The 24314-nt window shown below is 46.7% G+C and overlaps 1 protein-coding gene across 1 annotated transcript in view; it reads left to right on the top strand.

Moving 5' to 3' along the window:
* TENM2 (teneurin transmembrane protein 2) overlaps window positions 1–24314 on the top strand; it is a 526850-nt gene that overhangs the window by 499300 nt on the left and 3236 nt on the right. Inside the window, exons 24-26 of the mRNA XM_033180356.1 lie at window positions 8198–8494; window positions 10575–12189; window positions 23670–23800. Of these exons, the coding sequence (XP_033036247.1) occupies window positions 8198–8494; window positions 10575–12189; window positions 23670–23800 (2043 nt within the window). The remainder of the gene's footprint in view (window positions 1–8197; window positions 8495–10574; window positions 12190–23669; window positions 23801–24314) is intronic.

The following is a 24314-nucleotide window of genomic DNA, read 5'->3' as shown; positions in this document are numbered from 1 at the left end:
CCCCTGCCCCTTCTCACTGCATCCCTACCAATGGACCACCCACCTGCACCAGAATACTCACAGCATCACCTGAAAACAGCCATGCTCTGCCTGTGCAAGGCCCTTGCTCATCCCCTGTGCTTTCATCTGCTGATCCTCCCCACCTGGAATATTCTCCCTGACTCTTCTCTCACCCTCACCTGTCCAAGCCTTACTCATACCCAGGCCCCCACCAAGTAGCACTTTCTCTGGGAAATCATCCTCGTCAGTCCCAACTCTGGCTCCGTGTCCTTCCTCATTTGCCACAGTTCCTTCCCTATGTCTACTGCCATTACCACACTAAAAATGGTTTTTGTTGTTGGCTCACCTGTTGTTAGTTATCCCCCTCTGGCCTGTGGCCTGCCCCGCTAGGGCAGGAGTCATAACTGTCTTGTTCTATCTTAAGTGACAGTCCCAGTAACAAACACATAGTAGGTGCTCAGTAAATATTGAATGAAACAATGAATGAATGAATGAATGAATGAGATTTTCCACTGACATAATGAAAACCCTCTCCCTCCCACCTCTGCCTGTGAATTCCAGGTCCCAGGGGCCTTCCAGAATGACTCTAATAGGTCTTTGGAATGAAGCTTTTCAGATATTTGGAGACCACAGATGTCCTAATCTCATATATATATATATATATATTTTTTTTTTTTTTTTTTTTTTTTTTTTTTTGAGACAGAGCCTTGCTCTGTCACCCAGGCTGGAGTGCGGTGGCACAATCTCGGATCACTGCAACCTCCACCTCCCGGGTTCAAGCCATTCTCCTGCCTCAGCCTCCCAAGTAGCTGGGACTACAGGCATGCACCACCATGCCCGGCTAATTTTTGTGTTTTTTAAGTAAAGAAGGAGTTTCATCATGTTGACCAGGCTGGTCTTGAACTCCTGACCTCAAGCGATCCACCTGCCTCAACCTCCAAAAGTGCTGGGATTATAGGCATGAGTCACCATGCCCAGTCTAATCGTATTTTCTATTCTTGATTTTCCATGTTGGAACTTTAGATCACCAGAGTTAGCAGGGTTCTTGTACCCAGTCTGATTCAGTGTGCTTATTCACTAATGTTCATTGAGCACCAAGCACTTTCCAAAACAAAATAGAGACACTAAGAAAAATAAGATAAAGTCCCGACTCACCAGTTCACAGGCCATTACAGATGAGGAAACTGAGGCATGAGTGGTGAAGGTATGGTTTTGGTATGGCAAAGCTGATCAGTGGCACTGATGAGTGTCAGAACTGCCACTCAAACTTGGGTCTTTCCACCTTTCCACCTGACCTCCATCCAAAACAGCAAATCATCCAAAAATAATGTTTGCTTGGGGAATACATTATTTAATGTGTTTGCAGAGGCTCACCCTTCTAATGATGCATTATTTAAGCTAATATTAAATTTATAGCAAGCTGTTTTGTCTCCACAAGCACTGATCCCAATGTAGCATTGAGTCTTGTTGTATGGGAGCTGGGGATAGCTACTTTTAAAATCCCAGGCTGGGCACGGTGGCACACGCCTGTAATTCCAGCATTTTGAGAGGCCGAGGCAGGCGGATCATGAGGTCAGGAGATCGAGACCATCCTGGCTAACATGGTGAAATCCCGTCTCTACTAAAAAAATACAAAAAAATTAGCTGGGCATAGTGGCGGGCGCCTGTAGTTCCAGCTACTCGGGAGGCTGAGACAGGAGAATGGCGTGAACCCGGGAGGCGGAGTTTGCAGTAAGCCCAGATCACGCCACTGCACTCCAGACTGGGAGACAGAGCGAGACTCCATCTCAAAAATAAAAAATAATAAAATAAAATAACATAAAATCCCAGAGGACTGACCCAGAAAGAAACTGAACATGTCCTCTAGGCCAGGCTTTACCTCTGGGTAGGTAAATAACTAAACTCTCCAAGGCAAACACTTCTGTTTCTAAACATCGCCAGAAGTTTAGGGAGACTCTCGTGACCTCCCTTACTAATCTTTTTTGGGTTTCCCATACTCAAAGCAGGATGGGCAAAGGGTTCTTCTCTACGTCTAACTGAAATCTCTCCTGCTGCGTTACAATTCCATTTCCTGGAGGGGATCCAGCCCAGTGTAATTTCCTCCCTCATGTTTCTCAAATCACTAGCTCCCATCATTGCCCCTGGAGCTGAGTTAGAGTCACCGGTTATAGGCCCAGCGGGGCCATTTTGACGACAGCGTTTCCTTTTCTCTGGGTTTTTTATGAGCTTCCTTGTGACAGGCGTATGCTTGGTGAGATCAAAACGTTCTGGGGGGATATTCCACAGGGGAAACCACCTCCCAAAGTCTGCCCTCTGCAAAAATAAAAAAGCATGCTAAATAGCTGAATTTTATTAACTGGGGAAGCCAGGCTGAGGAAAATGCCCGATAATTAAAAATAATGGCTTCCTTACAAACACAAAATTGTATTAATTTAAAAATTGGTTTCTCTATCACTAAATTCCTACCAAGCCGACTGGGAAGGGAATCGTGCTGATCCCGGCAGTGAAAATAATTCAAAATAACTTTTATGTTCTCCAGGAAGCCTCAAGGTGAATTTAAATATTGCTAGCCGGGTAATTTAATTCGGAATAAGAGAACACTGCAACTAAATTAAAGCTCCCACATGCTCTAAACTGGGGGGCAGATATCCTCAAAGGGCCGATCGTGCCTGTTGGACCCTCCAGCATCTCGCACCCACAGCTGGAGCACCCCCCTTTATAAATGGCACCCTCATAATTAAAGAAATTTGATTAGATTACACAACTAGCCTGAACTCCTTGGCTCACCTTCCAGTGAATTTTTCAGATTTAATTATTAGAAGGATTGGACATTTTAATAGAAATTTTCACATTTCAAAGTTAACTCAAACCTGTGCTATCAAAAAATCCCATTGTCCCAGGGACATGGTAAATTTGCAAGTAAAAACCCACCCTAAGTTATCCATGGCTAATGGCTAGCACCTATCATTACTTCTTTATAGTTGGTGCACCTGAGTCAATGGTCAGAGGCCTCTCAGCTCTAAGTAACAGCAGCAAATCCCAGGGTGGCAGTCAGAGGTTAGGGACTCCCTTCTTTGTTTACCAGTATTTAGTTCTTTCTGTAATCACATCTAAGCACTAACCAGGCCTGACCCTGCTTAGCTGATGAGATCAGGAATGTTCAGGGTTCTTTCTATAATCTAAACATCCTCACACACTAATATGATAGTCAAGATCACATATATTATTTACATGTTAGCCTTTCCCATGATTACATATTATAGTGTATTATGCACACATATATATATCTATACACACATATGATTATATTATGTTTATATATGTGATTTTCCCATTGGTCTTTCCCAGGTAACTAAAGATAAGGCTTTATATCACACTGAGTGTATTTTAACCAAGAGTACATGTCAGAATCACCCAGGGAGCTTTTAAAAATCAAAAATCCCCAGCAGGGCACGTGGCTCATGTCTGTAATCCCAGCATTTTGAGAGACTGAGGCAGGTGGATCACTTGAGGTCAGGAGTTCGAGACCAGCCTGACCAACATGGTGAAACCCCATCTCTACTAAAAATACATAAAAATTAGCCAAGTGTGGTGGTGCACCTCTGTAGTCCCAGCTACTCGGGAGGCAGAGACATAAGAATCACTTGAACCCGGGAGGCAGAGGTTGCAGTGATCTGAGATCGTGCCACTGCACTCCAGCCTGGATGACAGAGTGAGACTCTGTCTCAAAAAAAAAAAAAAATCCACAAGCCCCAAACCCCTATTCCCCGAGGAGCTGCTTCAGCAGGCACGGAGCCAGCCGAGCAGCAGTGCTTTAAGAGAGCATTTCATGTGGTTTAGAATTGCACGCTTGATGGAAAGTCCGTGGTCCAGCACCCCTCAATCCTAGAGGTGTACAGCCTGGAGGTTAAGACAGCAAGCTCCGTATGGGGACCCTGGCTCTATCACTTAGTATTTATCTAGACTTGAGCAAGTCACTTGAACCTGTCTATACCTTGTGTGTAAAATGGGGATGATAATAGTGCCTGCCTGAGAGTGTTGTGTAAATTAGATAAAACAAAGGCAATGCTGAGAACAACACTCAGCCTATGTAAGTGCTCAGCATGTTGCTATTGCTGGGGTTTTTCTTCCTTGTATACCAGAGCAGACACCAAGCCTGGCATTAGCCGACACTCAATGTTCAATAATTAATAAACGCACTGGGGCCCTATGATATGAGCAAAAAGAAGGAAAAAGGAAAAAAAAATAAGGAAAGGGAAGGAGGAAAAACTAAGGAAGGCCAAGGGGATGGAAATAAGTAGGCATGATTGGAAGTCAAAAACCCTGAAAATCCTTCCTCATTGTTATTGCATCATTCATTCTGCCTAACACAATGTTGGAGAGGTCTTGAACCAAAATCTGAAACCCATAGGTTTAAGAATGATGGTGACCTTCCGCAGTTGTCCCAGATGAACCAACCCAATGTCACCAAGCTTCTGTTGGCAGAGGAGATGATCTATCTTTCTGACCCCCACTGTGTGTTTTGCTCTGAAAATGATGACTCCAACCCCCAATAATTCAGATGGCATTAAATTTTGGACCTGTTTAAAAAAAAAAAAAGTCCCACTACTCAGCCTTTGCCGTCTTGACTGTTCCCAGTTGCTGCAAGTTGTTGATAGGAATCTTCCAGTTGAAGTTAGGGTTCCTTATAATCCCAAGAACTCACCAACTTTATTCCTCTCCCCATGCTTTGATGCATTCTCTTTTCTTTTTCTTTTTGTTCTTTTGTTTGTTTGTTTTTGTTTGTTTGTTTTTCGAAACAGAGTCTCACTCTGTGGCCCAGGCTGGAGTCCAGTGGCATGATCTCAGCTCACTGCAACCTCCGCCTCTCGGGTTCAAGCAATTCTCCTGCCTCAGACTTTTGGGTAGCTGGGATTACAGGCACACGCCACCATGCTCGGCCAATTTTTTTTATTTTTAGTAGAGACAGGGTTTCACCATGTTGGCTAGGCTGGTCTCAAACCCCTGACCTCAGGTGATCCGCCTGTCTCGGCCCCCTGAAGTGCTGGAATTACAGGCGTGAGACACACGCACCTGGCCTATACATTCTCTTTTCTAATTGTCCTATGATAAATATCCTATCTTCTCTCTGAGACAGCCTTATGGAAACAGCAATGGTTTGGAGAATCTGTGGTACTGGATTCAAATTCCACTTCTGCCACTTGTTTACTTATGTGACTCCTGTAGACCTCAGTTGCTCTGTTGTAAAATGGTTTCTATGTCATGAGAATGAAAATGGGATCAGGTGTGTAAAGCACCTAGCATAGCATCTGCCAAAGTATCCGGGGCTTGTATCAATTTAGATTAGTTTCCACTGCTAGTAACAGAGATTAGCAATAGCAAGGGTTTAAAAAGGATTTACACTTGTTATTTTCCTATGATCTAAAAGGAGCTTAGGGAAAGCAATCCATGGCTGTATGGATTAACATTGATGACATCCAGATCAACAGAGATCTAGACTCTTTTTCTCTGGATAGGCCGTCATCCTGGAGGTCTCCAGCCCCAAAGTCACCTTATAGTCACAAAGTAAATGCTGGAGCTCCAGCCATCACATACACATTTCACCCAGGAAAAGGAGGAAAGGGAAGAATGAAAGATTGCCTACCTCTCAGCTGAGTCAATTTCCTTCAAGAATATTTTCCAGAAGACCAGCCAACAACAACCACTTACATTTTTTTGGCCACCCCTGTCTCTGAAGGAAGCTGCAAAATGTGTTTCTTTACCTGAGCACAAAGCTGTTTCCCAGAATGCAAGTGTCTGTGGTGTTAGAATTATTCCTTGTCCCACCACCACCCCCGGACCCCCTGCAAAGCTGCAATGTGGAGCTTCCAAGGGCTGTGAAAATGCTTCACAGTCTGTCCATCATTTGACACATTTCAGCGCACTCAGTAGACATACAATACAGGAAGCAGTAAAGCTGGTGAAGTGTATAAGAGGTTAACTGGTTAAAGTCTGAAGGCCTAAGTTCCAGACCAACCCAACCACTTTACTGCTGTGTGACCTTGAGCAAGTTTTGTAACCTCTCTGTTTGAAGCTATTTCTTCATTTGTCAAATGGTCTTTGTGAGCAACAACTCAAACTATGGATGCAAAATGCCCAATACAATGCCTGTGTATATTAGTCCTCAGCATATATTAAAGTCATCATTACTATCAGCTGGGTGTCGTGGCTCACACCTGTCATCCTAGAACTTTGGGAGGACAAGATAGGTGGATCACCTGAGGTCAGGAGTTTGAGACCAGCCTGGCCAACATGGCGAAACCTCGTCTCTACTAAAAATACAAAACTTAGCCTTGCATGATGGTGCATGCCTGTAATCCCAGCTACTCAGGAGGCTGAGGCAGGAGAATCTCTTGAACCCAGAAGGCAGAGGTTGCAATGAGCTGAGATCGCACCACTGCACTCCAGCCTCAGCAACAGAGCGAGACTCCATCTCAAAAAAAAAAAAAGAAAAAAAAGTTATTATTACTATCATCATCACCATCACTATCATCATTATTACCAGTAAGTGCTGTTGAATTATTAGGGTAAAGTGAGGAGGTACCAGACATCTCTCGAGTCTCTTCCTTCTGCCTGTTTACATTGTCCCTTGCCTTCAGCAGCCACCCCAGGGATATCTGGATTTGCAGTCAGTGAAGTTATGAGAGTCTGGGCTGAATCTGGCTCATTTCATTCACTTCCAGACACCCACTCAGGGCTAGCTGAATCTCAGGAGTCCCTCTCCTTTGCCCCTCACCAGAGTCTAGTCTCCCAGCTCTGCCTTCTGGGATAGGCTTTCTTCTCTGATCAGATCCACTTCTAAATAAATATTAAATTATGTCTGATGTGTTCCCCTATTCCTTTCAAATCTAAGTAAATCAGTTCATCCCTTTGTCGGAAATCCCCTGGCCCTGGTGAGGCCTCCCCACTGATGTCTCGCATTCTTGACAGTGGCAAGATTTTTCTCTAGATATTAGAAGGAAAGAAGTTCACATAGGAATGGGGCTTCGTATTCCGAAATCTTTGTAAAATATGGATTTCTAAGCCCTGTTCTCCACTCTTCTAGGTAACTTTACTTAAGATTTCATAAGAGGGCCAGGCGCGGTGGCTCACGCCTATAATCCCAGAACTTTGGGAGGCTGAGACAGGCGGATCACAGGAACAGGAGATCGAGACCATCCTGGCTAACACGGCGAAACCCGTCTCTACTAAAAATACAAAATATTAGCCAGGCATAGTGGTGGGCACCTGTAGTCCCAGCTACTCGGGAGGCTGAGGCAGGAGAATGGCATGAACCCGGGAGGCGGAGCTTGCAGTGAGCCCAGATCGTGCCACTGCATTCCAGCCTGGGCGACAGAGCGAGACTCTGTCTAAAAAAAAAAAAAAAATTTCATAAGAAATCATGGCACCTGTTCTTAAAGATCATTAGCTTTTCAGCTAATGATGTGCCAAAAAGAGTTACAAGTGTGCAAATATGCAAACTCTCTTGCCCCCAGGGTGACCAGGCAGCCCAGGCAAACTCCAGGGTTCAGGTCTATTGTATATTGCTGTATAATTTGCACACTGCACAAGTTTCACCATCCACACTTTCTACAATCCTATGGCACCCTTTGTAATTGTGCAGTGCACAGCCTACCTGTCCATCGCAGCCATGCCCAGGTTAGTCGTCTCTGTCCATAAGCTGCCTTATTTTTATATTCTATTGCACCATACAAATGCTACCATTTTCTTTTCTTTTCTTTTCTTTTTTTCTTTTTAGATAGGGCACAATTTCAGCTCACTGCCATCTCCACCTTCCAGGTTCAAGCGATTCTCCTGCCTCAGCCTCCCCAGTAGCTGGAACTACAGGTGCACACCACCATGCCAGCTAATTTTTATATTTTTAGTAGAGATGGGGTTTCGCCATGGCTGGTCTCAAACTCCTGACCTCAGGTGATCCAGCCACCTTGGCCTCCCAAAATGCAGGGATTACAGGCGTGAGCCACCACGCCTGGCCAAATATTGCTATTTTCTATCTGTGCCATGATAAGGAGTTTAGAAAGCACTACTCTAACTTTGGGGTTATTTCTTCCTCCAATGAACACTTATGCCCTGGCCATGCCAGCCATGTCCTCCACAGAAGCCTGAGCCAGCATGCCTGGGTGATGTCTTTCAAACCAGGCCTGTTGTGTCTTCCTAGGTCCATGGAAGAAATCTCTTGTCCATCGACTATGATCGAAATATTCGGACTGAAAAGATCTATGATGACCACCGAAAGTTCACCCTGAGGATCATTTATGACCAGGTGGGCCGCCCCTTCCTCTGGCTCCCCAGCAGCGGGCTGGCAGCCGTCAATGTGTCATACTTCTTCAATGGGCGCCTGGCTGGGCTTCAGCGTGGGGCCATGAGCGAGAGGACAGACATAGACAAGCAAGGCCGCATCGTATCCCGCATGTTCGCTGATGGGAAAGTGTGGAGCTACTCCTACCTTGACAAGGTAGGTGAACATGCTGCCATGACAGCAAGGGCTTTCTGTTATTACTATTATTCCTGCCACTCTTTGTGTGTGTGTGTGTGTGTGTGTGTGTGTGTGTGTGTGTGTGAGATGGAGTCTCGCTCTGTTGCCCAGGTTGGAGTACAGTGGCACGATCTCAGCTCACTGCAACCTCCTCCTCATGGGTTCTAGTGATTCTCCTGCCTCAGCCTCCTGGGTAGCTGGGACTACAGGCACCCGCCACCATGCCAAGCTAATTTTGTATTTTTAGTAGAGACAGGTTTCTGCATGTTGGCCAGGCTGGTCTTGAACTCCTGACCTCAGGTGATCGCCTACCTCGGCCTCCCAAAGTGCTGGGATTACAGGCATGAGCCACCGCACCCAGCCATTCCTGCTGCTCTTGTAAGCTAGCCTGATACGCTTTGCCATGAGACATCTTAACATCTTTACTTCAACTCTACAAGGACTTCCCTCCTGCTCCCACCCTCACAGGGGGAAGAAAATCTGAAGGCAAATGTTATTCATAGCTCAGCACTATTACCATTGGGGTAGGGGGCGGGGGTGCTAGACACTCAGTAATGGCAAAAAGGACGAATTGTCTGATTCTATTCCGAAAAAGAAAAAAGTGCCGTTGAAGCGGACAGAATCATCCCACTGGCAGCACGGCTCATCATTACTTATGAATTGGAAATGCAGTGATTCATTTCTGCCTTACCCTAAATTAAGCCATCAGGATGGGGAATTTTGCCTAAAATTCAAGCACACAGAGCAACCCTCTCCTACTTGTCCTATACTTGTAGAACACCTGGTGTCCAGTGCCCAAAAACAGCCCATGAATTCTCTCTACATAATTCCCTGTGTCTGAAAGTGCCAAATTCAGGTCTTCGTGCTGGAAAAAGGTCAGGTTGGGGTGGCGGTATGAAAAAAAAAGGTCCCTTTGGGCGCGTGTCAAGACTTTTGAAGGCTGCCCTGGCCATGTAGTCATTAGATAGGGGCTTGCTCAGCCTGGGCCTCTCACCTAGACTCCCCTTGGTGCAGGTCCGCTCCTTCCTTTCTCACCAACTCATTACAGCGGTGACCCACAGACAAAGATGTTACCTCTCTGCAAGACAGAACTGCTGTCTCCTCGGTCCTTCCTGAATGCTGTCCTCATTATGCCTGAAATACAGGAATGATGGACCAGGGGAGCAGGAATCTCCCAATTGCCTCTAATTGAAGTCATTTTTTTCCCAAAGAATCAGTGATTCTAGGTTATTTCATCTTTGCAGTAGCTTCAAAATGCAGGATGTGGCTGGGTGCAATGGCTCACACCTGTAATCCCAGCGCTTTGGGAGGCCCAGGTGGGCTGATCACTTGAGGTCAGGAGTTCAAGACCAGCCTGGCCAACATAGTGAAAGCCCGTCTCTACTAAAATTATGAAAATTAGCCAGGCGTGGTGGTGCATGCCTGTAATTCCAGCTACGCGGGAGGCTGAGGCAGAAGAATCACTTGAACCCGGGAGGTGGAGTAGGTTGCAGTGAGCTGACATTGCACCACTGCACTACAGCCTGGGTGATGGAGTGAGACTCTGTTTCAAAAAAAAAATACAGGATGTGTTTTCTCTTTTTTAGATTTAATCAGGGTATGTGTGTCACACAGCTCCCCTGTTGGACCCAGTGGCAGTCATTTCTAAGCAATCTTGGGGTTCCTTGTTATTGAGCGTGGAGGTAAACCTCATGCCTCTCACTTCAGCTATCCAAGCCCTCAATTTTTAAAGTATCATCCAAGCAACATCAGTATTTGCAAGGAGCTTGTTGCAAAATGCACATTCTCAGGGCCCACCCCAGATCTACCAAATTAGACTCTGCCTTTTTACAAGATCCTGAGTATTTTGCATGCATATTAAATTTGGGAAGCACTGGTCAAGGCAACCACCATGATCCATCAGAATTGGCATGTCCATTGTCTGTTTAATCTGGTCTAAGCTTCCCATTCTTCATGACTTTTGAGTTGACATGTGGGGAAATGGACTAAATTCTGTCTGTTTGAATGCTTGGTCCTCAAAAGCCAACTGATATGTTCTGTTCCCCTTTCCTTTCTGCAGTCCATGGTCCTCCTGCTTCAGAGCCAACGTCAGTATATATTTGAGTATGACTCCTCCGACCGCCTCCTTGCCGTCACCATGCCCAGCGTGGCCCGGCACAGCATGTCCACACACACCTCCATCGGCTACATCCGCAACATTTACAACCCGCCTGAAAGCAATGCTTCGGTCATCTTCGACTACAGTGACGACGGCCGCATCCTGAAGACCTCCTTTTTGGGCACTGGACGCCAGGTGTTCTACAAGTATGGGAAACTCTCCAAGTTATCAGAGATTGTCTACGACAGTACCGCCGTCACCTTCGGGTATGACGAGACCACCGGTGTCTTGAAGATGGTCAACCTCCAAAGCGGGGGCTTCTCCTGCACCATCAGGTACCGGAAGATTGGGCCCCTGGTGGACAAGCAGATCTACAGGTTCTCTGAGGAAGGCATGGTCAACGCCAGGTTTGACTACACCTATCATGACAACAGCTTCCGCATTGCAAGCATCAAGCCCGTCATAAGTGAGACTCCCCTCCCCGTTGACCTCTACCGCTATGATGAGATTTCTGGCAAGGTGGAACACTTCGGTAAGTTTGGAGTCATCTATTATGACATCAACCAGATTATCACCACTGCCGTGATGACCCTCAGCAAACACTTTGACACCCATGGACGGATCAAGGAGGTCCAGTATGAAATGTTCCGGTCCCTCATGTACTGGATGACGGTGCAATATGACAGCATGGGCAGGGTTATCAAGAGAGAGCTAAAACTGGGGCCCTATGCCAATACCACGAAGTACACCTATGACTACGATGGGGACGGGCAGCTCCAGAGTGTGGCCGTCAATGACCGCCCGACCTGGCGCTACAGCTATGACCTTAATGGGAATCTCCACTTACTGAACCCAGGCAACAGTGTGCGCCTCATGCCCTTGCGCTATGACCTCCGGGATCGGATAACCAGACTCGGGGATGTGCAGTACAAAATTGACGATGATGGCTATCTGTGCCAGAGAGGGTCTGACATCTTCGAATACAATTCCAAGGGCCTCCTAACAAGAGCCTACAACAAGGCCAGCGGGTGGAGTGTCCAGTACCGCTATGATGGTGTAGGACGGCGGGCTTCCTACAAGACCAACCTGGGCCACCACCTGCAGTACTTCTACTCGGACCTCCACAACCCGACACGCATCACCCATGTCTACAATCACTCCAACTCAGAGATTACCTCGCTGTACTACGACCTCCAGGGCCACCTCTTTGCCATGGAGAGCAGCAGTGGGGAGGAGTACTATGTTGCCTCTGATAACACAGGGACTCCTCTGGCTGTGTTCAGCATCAATGGCCTCATGATCAAACAGCTGCAGTACACGGCCTATGGGGAGATTTATTATGACTCCAACCCCGACTTCCAGATGGTCATTGGCTTCCACGGGGGACTCTATGACCCCCTGACCAAGCTGGTCCACTTCACTCAGCGTGATTATGATGTGCTGGCAGGACGATGGACCTCTCCAGACTATACCATGTGGAAAAACGTGGGCAAGGAGCCGGCCCCATTTAACCTGTACATGTTCAAGAGCAACAATCCTCTCAGCAGTGAGCTAGATTTGAAGAACTACGTGACAGGTGAGGATTCTACCACCAAAGATGGGCAGTGGCTCCCTGCAGGGTGGTTGTTGCCATAGGGAACTTGGCAGGAAAATCTCCCATCTGATGGTAGGAGAAGCCCACGGGCCATAAAGCCCAGGCAATGTGGTTGGCAGCACTACAGTGTCTAGAAAAGTAGAGAGACGGCAGTACAGAGCAGTCCTGAGGACTGTTTGAAGATGTCCCAGCCACTTTCATGTCTAGTCAGTTGAAATAACTTTCTAAAAGCCCTTCCTACCCCAACAGAGGAAAGCAGTAAGAAGCGGAGAGAGAATAGGGCTCTGGTGTCAGAAATATCTCGTTCAAATTCTCTCTCTTCTATTTATAAGCCAAAGGACCTTGGGCTAGTTGTCCAAGCTCTCTGAACTATAGTCTCCTTCCCTGTGAAAGACACTCATAAAACCATCCCACAGAGTGATCATGACAAGTAAATGAACTCAGCTGGGCATGGTGGCTCACGCCACTCACATAATCCCAGCATTTTGAGAGACTGGGGCAGATGAATCCCTTGAGGTCAGGAGTTCAAGACCAGCCTGGCCAAGATGGTGAAACCCCATCTCTACTAAAAATACAAAATTTAGCCAGTGGTGGTGCATGCCTGTAGGCCCAGCTACTCAGGAGGCTGAGCCAAGAGAATCACTTGAACTCAGGAAGCAGAGGTTGCAGTGAGCTGAGATCATGCCACTGCACTCCTTCCAGCCCAGGTAACAGAGCAAGACCCTGTCTCAAAAAAAAAAAAAAAGAAGAAGAAGAAGTAACTGAACGTGTGTAGTTATAGTTTAGTGCCTGGCAAGTGGAGAGTGGATGTTCATGAAATGGTATCTGCTCATGTTATTAACATTGTCATTACTAGAGATGCAATGAGTGAGCGTAAGTATCGAGATGACTGTAACCCAGTTCTTGACCTCCGGAGGCTCATCTGGTGAGAGATATATACAAATAACCAACAATAATGCAAAGTAGAATTAAGTCTTTGCCACCATATAGGGGTCTGCTTAGTTATTTATCAAAACACATTTATAAAGTGGCACTGTGCTAGGTTCTGGGGATTTAATGGTGAATAAGACAAATACCATTATCTCAAGATGTGTGTGTGTGTGTGTGTGTGTGTGCAGATTAAATCTGATTTTCAAGATTGGCATATACAGAAGGGCCCATGTCAAAATGGACCTGAAGAATTCATGGGACCTTGGCCAGCAGAAGTGAGCTCAAGGCTGAAGGAAGGCTATGAACAAATATCATAACAACATAGAAAGTTTGGAGAATAGTATGAAAGAGGGGCCAAGAAAGGCAGATTATCTACTTCTCTGTGATAAGTGAGAAATTGGTGAAATGAATTAGCCACGTGTGGTGGCACATGCCTGTGGTCCAAACTACCCAGAGGGCTAAGCAGGGAGAATCTCTTGAGCGCAGGAGTTGGAGGCTAGAGTCAGCTGTGATCATGCCACTACACTCCAGCCTGGGTACAGAGTGAGACCCTATCTCACAAAAAGAAAAGAAGAGAAAAAGAAATTGGTGAAATGAGAGTCTCTCTCTATCCATCCATTCACCCATTCAGCAAATATTTGTACAGTATCTAACATGTACTACATACTAGAGATACAATGGGAAGCAAGATAAAGTCCCTGTCTTTAGGGAAATGAGCAAGGAAATCAGGATGGTGGGATGGCTAGGTGGATGGCTGGATGGCTGGATGGCTGGGTGGATGGCTGGATGGCTGGGTGGATGACTGGGTGGATGGCTGGATGGCTGCATGGCTGAGTGGATGACTGGGTGGCTGGGTGGATGGCTGGATGGCTGTGTGGATGGATGAATGGATGGATGGATGGATGGATGGATGGATGGAGGATGGATGGATGGATGGATGGATGGATGGATAAATAGACGGATAAATTGAGGGATGGGTAGGTTGGTGGGTGGGTGAATGGTTGGATGGGTGTGTGGATGGGAGGATGAATGGATAGATGGATGGTGGTAGGTAGGTAGGTAGGTAGAGAGAGGGGGAGAGAGAGAGATCCAAAGAGACCAGGGCTCCAAAGGGCTGATTTCCAGCAAGCAGGCTGGGACCATCTCACTGTTTATGCTTTGTACAGAGAAACAATAATGAGGACCCAAGACCAGAACCCCCAAGTTCCAGAAAACTCACAGCTCTTTTCCATGGGCCAAGGAGGCATTTAGGTGACCGGGGCCACTTGTCCATCCCCAAGGCAGGAATGGAAGCAGCATCTACCTGGAACACAGTGCTGCCCTCTAAGCCCCATGCCACAGAAATGAACAACCTTAAAGATCAACCGTGACCATGCATTGCTTCACTGACAAGCCCTGGACATTTTGAAGGCAAACCCAGAATCCCCAAACACCAAAAGCATCTGGGACTTTTTGGGCCCAGAAGCTATGGCCAAGTGACCTAGGCTAACATCTGTAAACCCTCCTGTCCTCCTCTCCCGTGCCTCATCAGAGGCCCTGCTAGGGCTTCCCTGCTTACCCTGTGCTCAGCATGACTTTTGTCTCCGGAATTACTGCAGCTGCAAATTAAAATAAGTCTCGGGAAAACACACACATATAGTATTAATATTAGGTAATGATACATGATATAAAGATGAAAGAAATAGGATGAGGGCATGGAGAGTGATGAGAAGTGTCTCCTTTATGGAGGGGCTCACGGACGGCCTTTCTGAGCAGGTAGTGTTGATCAGACATTTATGAAGTGCAGGGAGACGGAAGGAGTGTTCCAGAGACAGGAAACAGTGTGAATGGGGAGGTTGACTAGGCCTCCCTTAACCATAGGAGAGAATCTTGCCCCACACAGAATGTCCCTTCCAGAAGCCCGGTTGGTATCAGACACCTTGGGAATGAATCAGCCAGAGAGGCAATAAAGAGAAACCGCAGTGTGGGCTGTACGGACATGTCCCGCTGCCAAGACCCAAACAAAATCATTTCACAGGGCACAGTCAGCCTCACTGACCCCCTCAGCTACTTACGTGGCTCTCCAGAAAAGGCCAAAAAAAAATAATTAGCAGGGTTTTCTGAATAGCAATGCTGCTTTTCTCATTCTGGTGCTTCATGGAGACTCAATAAATGGGAATCAAATCAAGTTGAACTAAGTCCAGCAAAATTGAATCCAGAAACCATTAGAGAGTCTAAAATAAAGGGTGGTGTCAGAGAAGCGGCATGCACAGGGTGGATGTCTTCAGTGGGAGTTGAAGGAGAGAAGGAGCCAGACCAGGCACAGCCCACGCCCGGGCAGTGACCTGGGAGTGGGGATCCGAATGAAGAACACCAAATTATTCTCTGCTGTTCACATGTTGGCTCATCTGTAAGCCCCATCTAAATTAGTCTTAATTTGCCACTTAGGAGACTAGCAGAGTGGCTGAACTCGCTGCTCACAATTTAAGCAGAAGAGGTAATTAAGATGTAGTCAGGAGAAACACAAAGAACAGAACCTTTTCTCTCCGGTACCCAGTAGCAGCAAAAGAATGGTGGCTGTTTAGAAACAGAACTCTCTGAATGCAAGTGGCAGCTCCTGAAGCTGGAGAAGGGTCGTTTGTTCTTCCCAAGAATGCAAGGACAAAGAAAAGCAACCCAGAATACTACTGACTGGGTAGGAGCTCAGAGACATCTGGGAAGGAACACAAGTTAGCCTCCAGGAGCAGGCAGAGGGGGCAAGACGTGGTTCCTTCTCACTCACAGGCTCCAAAGCAGCACCCTTTTGAACAGTTACTTTTTAAGGTAATATATTGATAATTGACATATCTGTGATGAAAAGATATGAGAAGAAAGAGTGTAAAAGAAAGACTAGGCCAGGTATGCCTGTAATCCTAGCACTTGGGAGGCCAAGGCAAGAGTATCACTTGAGTCTAGGAGTTTGAGACCAGCCTGGCCAATATAGAGAGATCCCATCTCTACCAAAAATTTAAAAATTAGCCAAGAGTGGTGGTGCACACCTGCAGTTCCAGCTACTTGGGAGGCTGAGGCAGAAGAATTGCTTAAGCCCAGGAGATTGAGATTGCAGTGAGCTGTGATTGTGCAATGGCACTCTTTTTTGAGACAGGGTCTCAAAAAAGAAAAAAAAAAGACTGGGAGACTACCTCCCAACAACCTGCAATACCCTAGACTTTTCCAGTTTTAGCATCCCAGGAAACTCTTCTGTCTTGGACACACTGGGATCTATACCCTGCCCCCAGCACTGCCCTATTCTGAGGTCAGTTCTTTCTGATATTAGAACCTGAGTCCATCTCAAGACACCACTTCTTGGCTAGGCACGGTGGCTCACACCCGTAGTCCCAGCACTTTGGGAGGCTGAGGCGAGTGGATCACCCTGAAGCCAGGAGTTTGAGACCAGCCCGACCAACATGGTGAAACCCTGTCTCTACTAAAAATACAAAAAAATTAGCCAGGTGTTGTGGCAGGCACCTGTAATCCCAGTTACTGGGGAGGCTGAGGCAAGAGAATCGCTTGAACTTGGGAGGCGGAGATTGCAGTGAGCTGAGATTGTACCATTGCACTCCAGCCTGAGAAACAAGAGTGAAACTTGGTCTCAAAAACAAAGAAAAGGAAAAAGGCACCACTTCTAATCTTGCCAATCACTTGCTGTGTGACTTGGACAAATAACCCTTCAGAGCCACAGTTTTTTGTTGTTGTTTGTTTGTTTTTTTGTTTGTTTTTGAGACAGAGTCTTACTCTGTCGCCCAGGCTGGAGTGCAGTGGCATGATCTTGGCTCACTGCAACCTCTGCCTCCCGGGTTCAAGTGATTATCCTGCCTCAGCTGGGACTACAGGTGTCTGCAACCACTCCCAGCTAATTTTTTTTTTTTTTTGTATTTTTAGTAGAGATGGGGTTTCACTGTGTTAGCCAGGATGGTCTCAATCTCCTGACCTCGTGATCCACCCGCCTCAGCCTCCCAAAGTGTTGGGATTACAGGCGTGAGCCACCGTGCCTTGCAGAGCCACAGTTTCTTCATCGGCAAAATAGTAATAATAGCACTCACCTTATGGGGTGGCGAAAACTAAACGCATCATGACATGTAAAGTGCCTAGCACAGAGCAAAGACTAACAAAAGCACAGAGCAAAGGCTAATAAATGCACTCGTTATTATTATATATGTATATATATATATTTTTTTTTTTTTTTTTTTTTGAGATGGAGTCGCGCTCTGTCGCCCAGGCTGGAGTGCAGTGGTGTGATCTCGGCTCACTGCAAGCTCCGCCTCCCGGGTTCACGCCATTCTCCTGCCTCAGCCTCCCGAGTAGCTGGGACTACAGGCACCCACCACCAGGCCCAGCTAATTCTTTTTGTATTTTTTTAGTAGAGACGGGGTTTCACCATGTTAGCCAGGATGGTCTCTATCTCCTGACCTCTTGATCCGCCAGCCTCGGCCTCCCAGAATGCTGGGATTACAGGCGTGAGCCACCGCGCCCAGCCACGCACTCGTTATTTATACGCAGCTATGGACTTGGAGGTGGAGAGTTCATAGATGAAGAGTGAGGACACTGTCTTTGTATTATTTTCTGGGGTATGTGGGAAACGGTCTCCATATCCACCTTGAAATAGATTCCAACCCTGCTCTGAATGGCATTGCTTTAGCAAACCGGAAGCCCCAGATAAAATTTGAGTTCAGTGACCCTCCTAGATGTGGCCCACGATGATGCATATTTTCCCCCCTCCCTTTGTCCCTGGTGGGTCTTTGGCTTACGAAGCCCAGGCACACTTTAGCTTAAAGTCAGATTTTGTGGAGTTTAATTTATCTAAGTGAGGAGGAAGGCACAACCTCCTTCTCACATTATCCTCTTCTCATATTTACACTTAACACCTGAAGATGCCGCGCTGACAGTGTGTTCAGAGGGAGAACGCGCTTTGGCAGTGGATAATCACACGCTGTGAAGAACGTGAGAAGAAGACAGTCATGAGCTATTAGGTGGTGCCACAGTGCCAGCTCCTGCCCAAGCAATTCCCTCTAGACAGACTGTTTAGGGAGCCTGTTACCAGATAACACCAATTACTTCTAAAGGAGGAGACGTGTTGTGTTGTCTCAAAAATGCCTTCCGCAGCGTGGAGGAGGAATCACTAGAATAAACATTTCCAAAGGGGTTGAGACTCAGAAACCAGCCATGTTAGAAAATTTAAAGGAGAGGAAGGAGGGAAAGGGGAGGGAGAGGAAGAGAAAGAAGGGGAGGAAGAGGAAGAAGAAGGGGAAGAAGAGGAAAAGGGGGAAGAAGAGGAAGAATAGAAAGAAAAGGAAGGGCCGGGCGCGGTGGCTCAAGCCTGTAATCCCAGCACTTTGGGAGGCCGAGACGGGCGGATCACGAGGTCAGGAGATCGAGACCATCCTGGCTAACACGGTGAAACCCCGTCTCTACTAAAAAAATACAAAAAATTAGCCAGGCGAGATGGCGGGCGCCTGTAGTCCCAGCTACTCGGGAGGCTGAGGCGAGAGAATGGCGTAAACCGGGAGGCGGAGCTTGCAGTGACCTGAGATCCGGCCACTGCACTCCAGCCTGGGCGACAGAGCGAGACTCCGTCTCAACAAAAAAAAAAAAAAAAAAAAAAAAAAAAGAAGAAAAGGAAGAGGAAGGAGGAAGAAGAACTATACGAACTAGGACATAAGGCATTGCTCTTCATGGGAATGGCCACTGAAATTCCTGGTCACAGAGGCAGGAGGGCTTTTAACATCACTTTTGCCTCCTCAAGGGATCCTGAGCTAGGGAGAGAGAGATCCCTGGGGGGAAAAGATCCCGATGGGGAGAGTCTTCTAAAGATAAGGACTTCTCGGCCCAGCGCGGTGGCTTACGCCTGTAATCCCAGCACTTTGGGAGGCTGAGGCAGGATGATCACCTGAGGTCAGGAGTTCCAGACCAGCCTGGCCAACATGGCAAAATCCCATCTCTACTAAAAACACAAAAATTAGCTGGGCATGGTTGTGCGTGTCTGTGATCCCAGCTACTAAAGAAGCTGAGGCAGGAGCTGAGATTGCTTCACTGCACTCCAGCCTGGGTGACAGAGCCAGACTCTGTCTCAGGAAAAAATGGAAAACAGGCTTTCAAACAAAAAATTTGTACAGGAATGTTTAGAGCAGCATTATTCATAATAGTAAAAAAGTGGAAACAGGCCAAGCGCAGTGGCTTACACCTGTAATCCCAGCACTTTGGGAGGCCAAGGTGGGTGGATCACAAGGTCAGGATATGGAGACCATCCTGGCTAACACGGTGAAATCCCATCTCTACTAAAAATACAAAAAATTAGCCGAGTATGGTGGCAGGTGCCTGTAGTCCCTGCTACTCAGGAGGCTGAGGCAGGAGACTCACTTGAACCCAGGAGGTGGAGGTTGCAGTGAGCTGAAATTGCGCCCCTACACTCCAGCCTGGGCGACAGAGCAAGGCTCAGTTTCAAAAAAATAAAGCGGAAACAACCCAAATATGTATCAACTGGTAAATGGATAAACAAAGCACACTGCATGCTCCAACATGGACAAACCTTAAAAACATGCTAAGTGAAAGAAGCCAGACACAAAAGGCCATGTATTGTGGGATTCCACTCTTGTCAAATGTCCCAAACAGGTCAATCCATACAGACAGAAAGCAGTTTGTGGGAGGAGTAATGCAGAGTGACTACTAATGGGTATGAGGGGCTTTGGGGGGTGATGAAAATGTTCTGAAATTAGTAATGATGGTTGCATAACATTGTGAATGTACTGGAAACCACTGAATTGTGCATTTTCAAATGGTGAATTTTATATGAATTTTACATTACTTTTTTTAAAAAAAGGGAAACGATTAGGCCGGGCACAGTGGCTCACACCTGTAATCCTAGCACTTTGGGAGGCCAAGGTGGAGGGATCATCTGAGGTTAGGAGTTCGAGACCAGCCTGGCCAACATGGCGAAACCCCACCTCTACTAATAATAATACAAAAATGAGCCAGGCATGGTGGCGGGCACCTGTAATCCCAGCTACTTAGGAGGCTGAGGTACGAGAATCACTTGACCCTGGGAGGCCGAGGCTGCAGTGAGTTGAAATGGCACCACTGCACTCCAGTCTGGGCGACAGAGTGAGACTCAGTATCAACAATAACAACAAAAAAGGAAACAATTTACTAATGGATTAGATGTGGGGAGTGGAAAAAAGAAAGGAGTCAAGGATGATATCTGGAAGGATGGGGTTGTCATTAGCCAAGATGGAGAAGACTGTAGGTGGGGCAAGTTTGGAGGAAGATCAGGAGTTCAGTTTTGGACGTGTTAAATTTGAAATGCAATTAGCTATCCAAGTTTAGCATTCCGGAAGAGGTCCATGCTGGAGATACGAATTCTGGAGTCAGTATCTGCATGTAGATGGCATTTGGGGACCAAGCCTGGCTAAGATCACCGTGATTGTTGAGTGGAGATGGTTGAGAGAAGAAGCTCATGGACTGACTTGAGTCTGGGGCATCTCAACATTAAGAGATCAGGGAGATGAAGAGGAACCAAAAACAGACAGAGAGCAGCTACTAATGTGGGAGAAGAAAAAAACAAGAGAATGTGTTATCCAGAAAGCAAAGAAAAAAGAAAGGCAGGAGAGTTCCACTTGTCAAACACTCCTGATAGGTCAAGCAGGATGAGAACCAAGAGCAACACTGGGCTTGGCAAACGGAAATCACTCATGACCTTGACAAGGGTGGTTTCAGGGAAGTCGTGGAGGCAAAAGCCTGATTCAAAGGAGAAGGGGAGAAGAATGAGAGACAATGAGAATAGAAAATTAGTTTGAGTTGGAGAAGTTTTTGCAAAGGGGAATTAGAAATGGGTGGTCGGGGGCAAGAGGGGAAATTTTTTAAACATTAAGCTGCACATCTGTATGCTGACGGGGTTGATCCACTGGAAGAGAGAGCAAATCAATGATGTGGGGTGAGAGAGAAAATTGCTGGAGTGATGTCCATGAGTTGGCAAGAAAGAGTGTGACCAAGTGCACAGGAGGAGGATTGAACTTGCACAGCTCATCTAGAGTAAGAGGAGAAAGCCGGAAATATGAGTACAAGTGCTGGTAGCCACATCACCATCGGCAAATGTGAAGGGAGTTTAGGGAAATTGTCTCCTGGCTGCATCAGTTATCTCAGAATAAGAGATGAGGTCAGCTACTGGGAGGAAGGAGAAGCAGGTATTGGGGATTTTAAGAGATAAGAAGGAGTAAAATCATCCAGGAGGATGAGAGGATAGTTGAATGGAGTAAAGGAACTTAGTAAGCTCACCAGGCAGCAGGGAAGCATGCTTTAAATTCCTGCTGGGGAATTTAAAGTGACACGGGTCAGCATGGTTATGATTTTTACCCCAGTCACATTCAGCTGCACAGGTGCAAACATAGAATAGGCAAAGACTTGGATGTAACCAACATTGTGATTTCACCAAGCAAGTGTGGTGAGGTGAGAAAGGGGCAAGGGATCTGAGAATGTCACCAAGGGAATGATACCAGTGACTATATGCTAGATAAGGAGAGAAGAAAAACCAAGAAGGTGAGGGATGGATGGGGAAAGGAGTTTGGGATGGATTGGAGGTACTAGGGGTTGGGTGGGAGAGATTAAAGGATTAAGGTTGTCCGGTTACAAGAAAGGGTAGGTGCGAAAACATTGAGGCAGTGGTCAGAGGGTGATATGCATGAAATTGAGATGATGGAGGGATGAAAATGATTAGGGATGACAGGGTCCAGAGTATAAACATGAGAGTGAGTGGGGAAAAGACCATCAAAGGAGAGGAGGTCAAGGAAACAAGAGGCCAGAATGTTGGAAGGAGCAACTACCTGTATAATGAAATCACTAAGAATTAATTCAGGAAAATAGATGGAGGGAATGACAGTGGAGCAGAAGCTAAAAGCTTTGAGAAATGCAAGCGAGTGCCTCCTGTATTACAAATGCACTTGTACCTCCAGGTCCAGTGATTGTAGGTGAAGAAGCAGGGAGACCAATGATCTTGGCAGAGAGAGTTTCAGTAAGAGCAAAAAGGGAAAGGAACCATGAGAAAACAGATTGAAGACATGAGGTGGTGGGGGCGGTGGGGAGGGGTGTGGCTTCTGATACAAATGTGAATTCCAGAGGGCCCAATGGAAATATTTGGGGAACTGGGGAGAGGTGAAGCTGGAGCAGGAAAGGAAGGGATTGGAGGGTGCTGGGCATGATTTCGGGGATGCCCATTATAAACAGGGATAAGGAGCATAAGGAGATTAGTCCTGCTGGACTCCATGGTGGTGGTGGTGGTGAAGATGTGAGCATTTCAAGGCACAGACATCCAGGACTCTCTATTGATCAGTGTGGAAGGAGTCTTATTCTAGGGACCTGGATCATTCAGCAGAGGGCAGAACACTTGGGGCAGGTGGCATAATTCCCAATGCAAGGACTTGATGTTGACCTCTGGCAGGTGGTTTTACTCTGAGCAGCCAGTGCCCTCTCTTGGTTTCTCTTTAAAGAGTAGGAAGTCTGGGCCGGGCACAGTGGCTCCCGCATATAATCCCAGCACTTTGGGAGGCCAAGGCGGGCAGATCACCTGAGGCTGGGAGTTCAAAACCAGCCTGACCAACATGGAGAAACCCATCTCTACTAAAAATACAAAATTAGCTTGGTGTGGTGGCACATGCCTATAATCCCAGCTACTTGGGAAGCTGAGGCAGGAGAATCACTTAAACCTGGGAGGCAGAGGTTGCAGTGAGCCAAAGATTGTGCCATTGCACTCCAGCCTGGGCAACAGAGCAAGACTCCATCTCAAAAAAAAAAAAAAAAAAGAAAGAGAGAGAGAGACTAGGAAGGCTGGAGAAAAGGGCTCTCAGGATCCAGAGGACTCTGCTTTCCATCTGTGTCCAGCTCTTCGAAACCCCTTTCCATAGCGAGCCAGCCTCAGTGCAGCAGCCCCCGTCCAAAAGGCTTGCACACCGATAATAAGCATCACTTATCCCTCCAGCCCACCCTTGTATCTCTAGCCTCTAAACACACTGTGTGGCCTGTAATAGATGTTCCATGGCCTGTTACAGATGCTCCCTTAAATACTTGCTAAATAAAGGAGTTGATATTTATCGAGCAGTTAATGTGCCAGGCACTGTGAAAAGCCTTTTATGTGGATTTTCTCCTTTGATCCTCATAACAACCCAATGAGACTGACACAGTTATTATCCCAATTCATATCTGAGGAACCTGAGTCTCAGAGAGGGGCTGGGACTTGCCCAAGGTCACACAGCCAGGGGATTTGAAGCTAGATCTGTCTTATGCGAGCAAAGGCCTTCTTAATTACCACATGGCGGTTATCAACTGACCAAGTTTGGAAAGACATCTACTTCCTAAAACCCATGTATGGAGGCCCTGGGTCTGGACCCAGGAGACAGTCACGAACTCTTCCTCCCTCCCATTTGGCCCCTACACCCAACCACCCATTTTATTTTGTTCTCTCTTTAAGCTCCGCTGCTGCTCTCCATCCATCGTGATTTCAGAAACTTTTCTTTGTGTTTCCACCATAGATGTGAAAAGCTGGCTTGTGATGTTTGGATTTCAGCTTAGCAACATCATTCCTGGCTTCCCAAGAGCCAAAATGTATTTCGTGCCTCCTCCCTATGAACTGTCAGAGAGTCAAGCAAGTGAGAATGGACAGGTAAGCGGAGGTTCCTGCCAAGAATCCAAATGATTGTCATCATTTCCCTTTTGCAAACAGAACCTCATGGGAGCGAAGGGCATGCCAGTGCAGGAAAACATTGGAGCTGGGTATAAAAGGTGCGGGACACATTGAGACTTTCCAGGAAAGCGAATGTCAGTGCTGTCACCTGTCTGGCACAGCACATATTTCTTACCAACTTCAATTATTGCCTTAATTGTGGTATCATTATCTGTTCAGTAGAATACCCTTGAGTCACTCCTTGATTAACAACAGCACAGAGAAATCTAGCAGCAACCTACCATCTGCACTGCCTATAAGATCATAACCCTTTCAGCTTTTATGGGACATCATAAAACTGTGGTTTGCAGTTTCCGTCCCATTAAAGAACATTTTTATGCCCCACATAAAACCTCGGTGCTTTATGGCCAAACGTATATGGATTGAGTTTTCAGAACATAATTTGTGCTTGGGTCTTTCTGTGATGACCTAGGGGTGGTCAGTTTCCATCTGG

The sequence above is a fragment of the Trachypithecus francoisi genome, unplaced genomic scaffold (genome assembly GCF_009764315.1).
Source record: "Trachypithecus francoisi isolate TF-2019V2 unplaced genomic scaffold, Tfra_2.0 Lachesis_group2, whole genome shotgun sequence".
In the NCBI taxonomy this organism is placed as follows: Eukaryota; Metazoa; Chordata; class Mammalia; order Primates; family Cercopithecidae; genus Trachypithecus; species Trachypithecus francoisi.
Note: the sequence above shows the minus strand (reverse complement) of the source record. Positions and strands in the feature narration are given on the sequence as shown.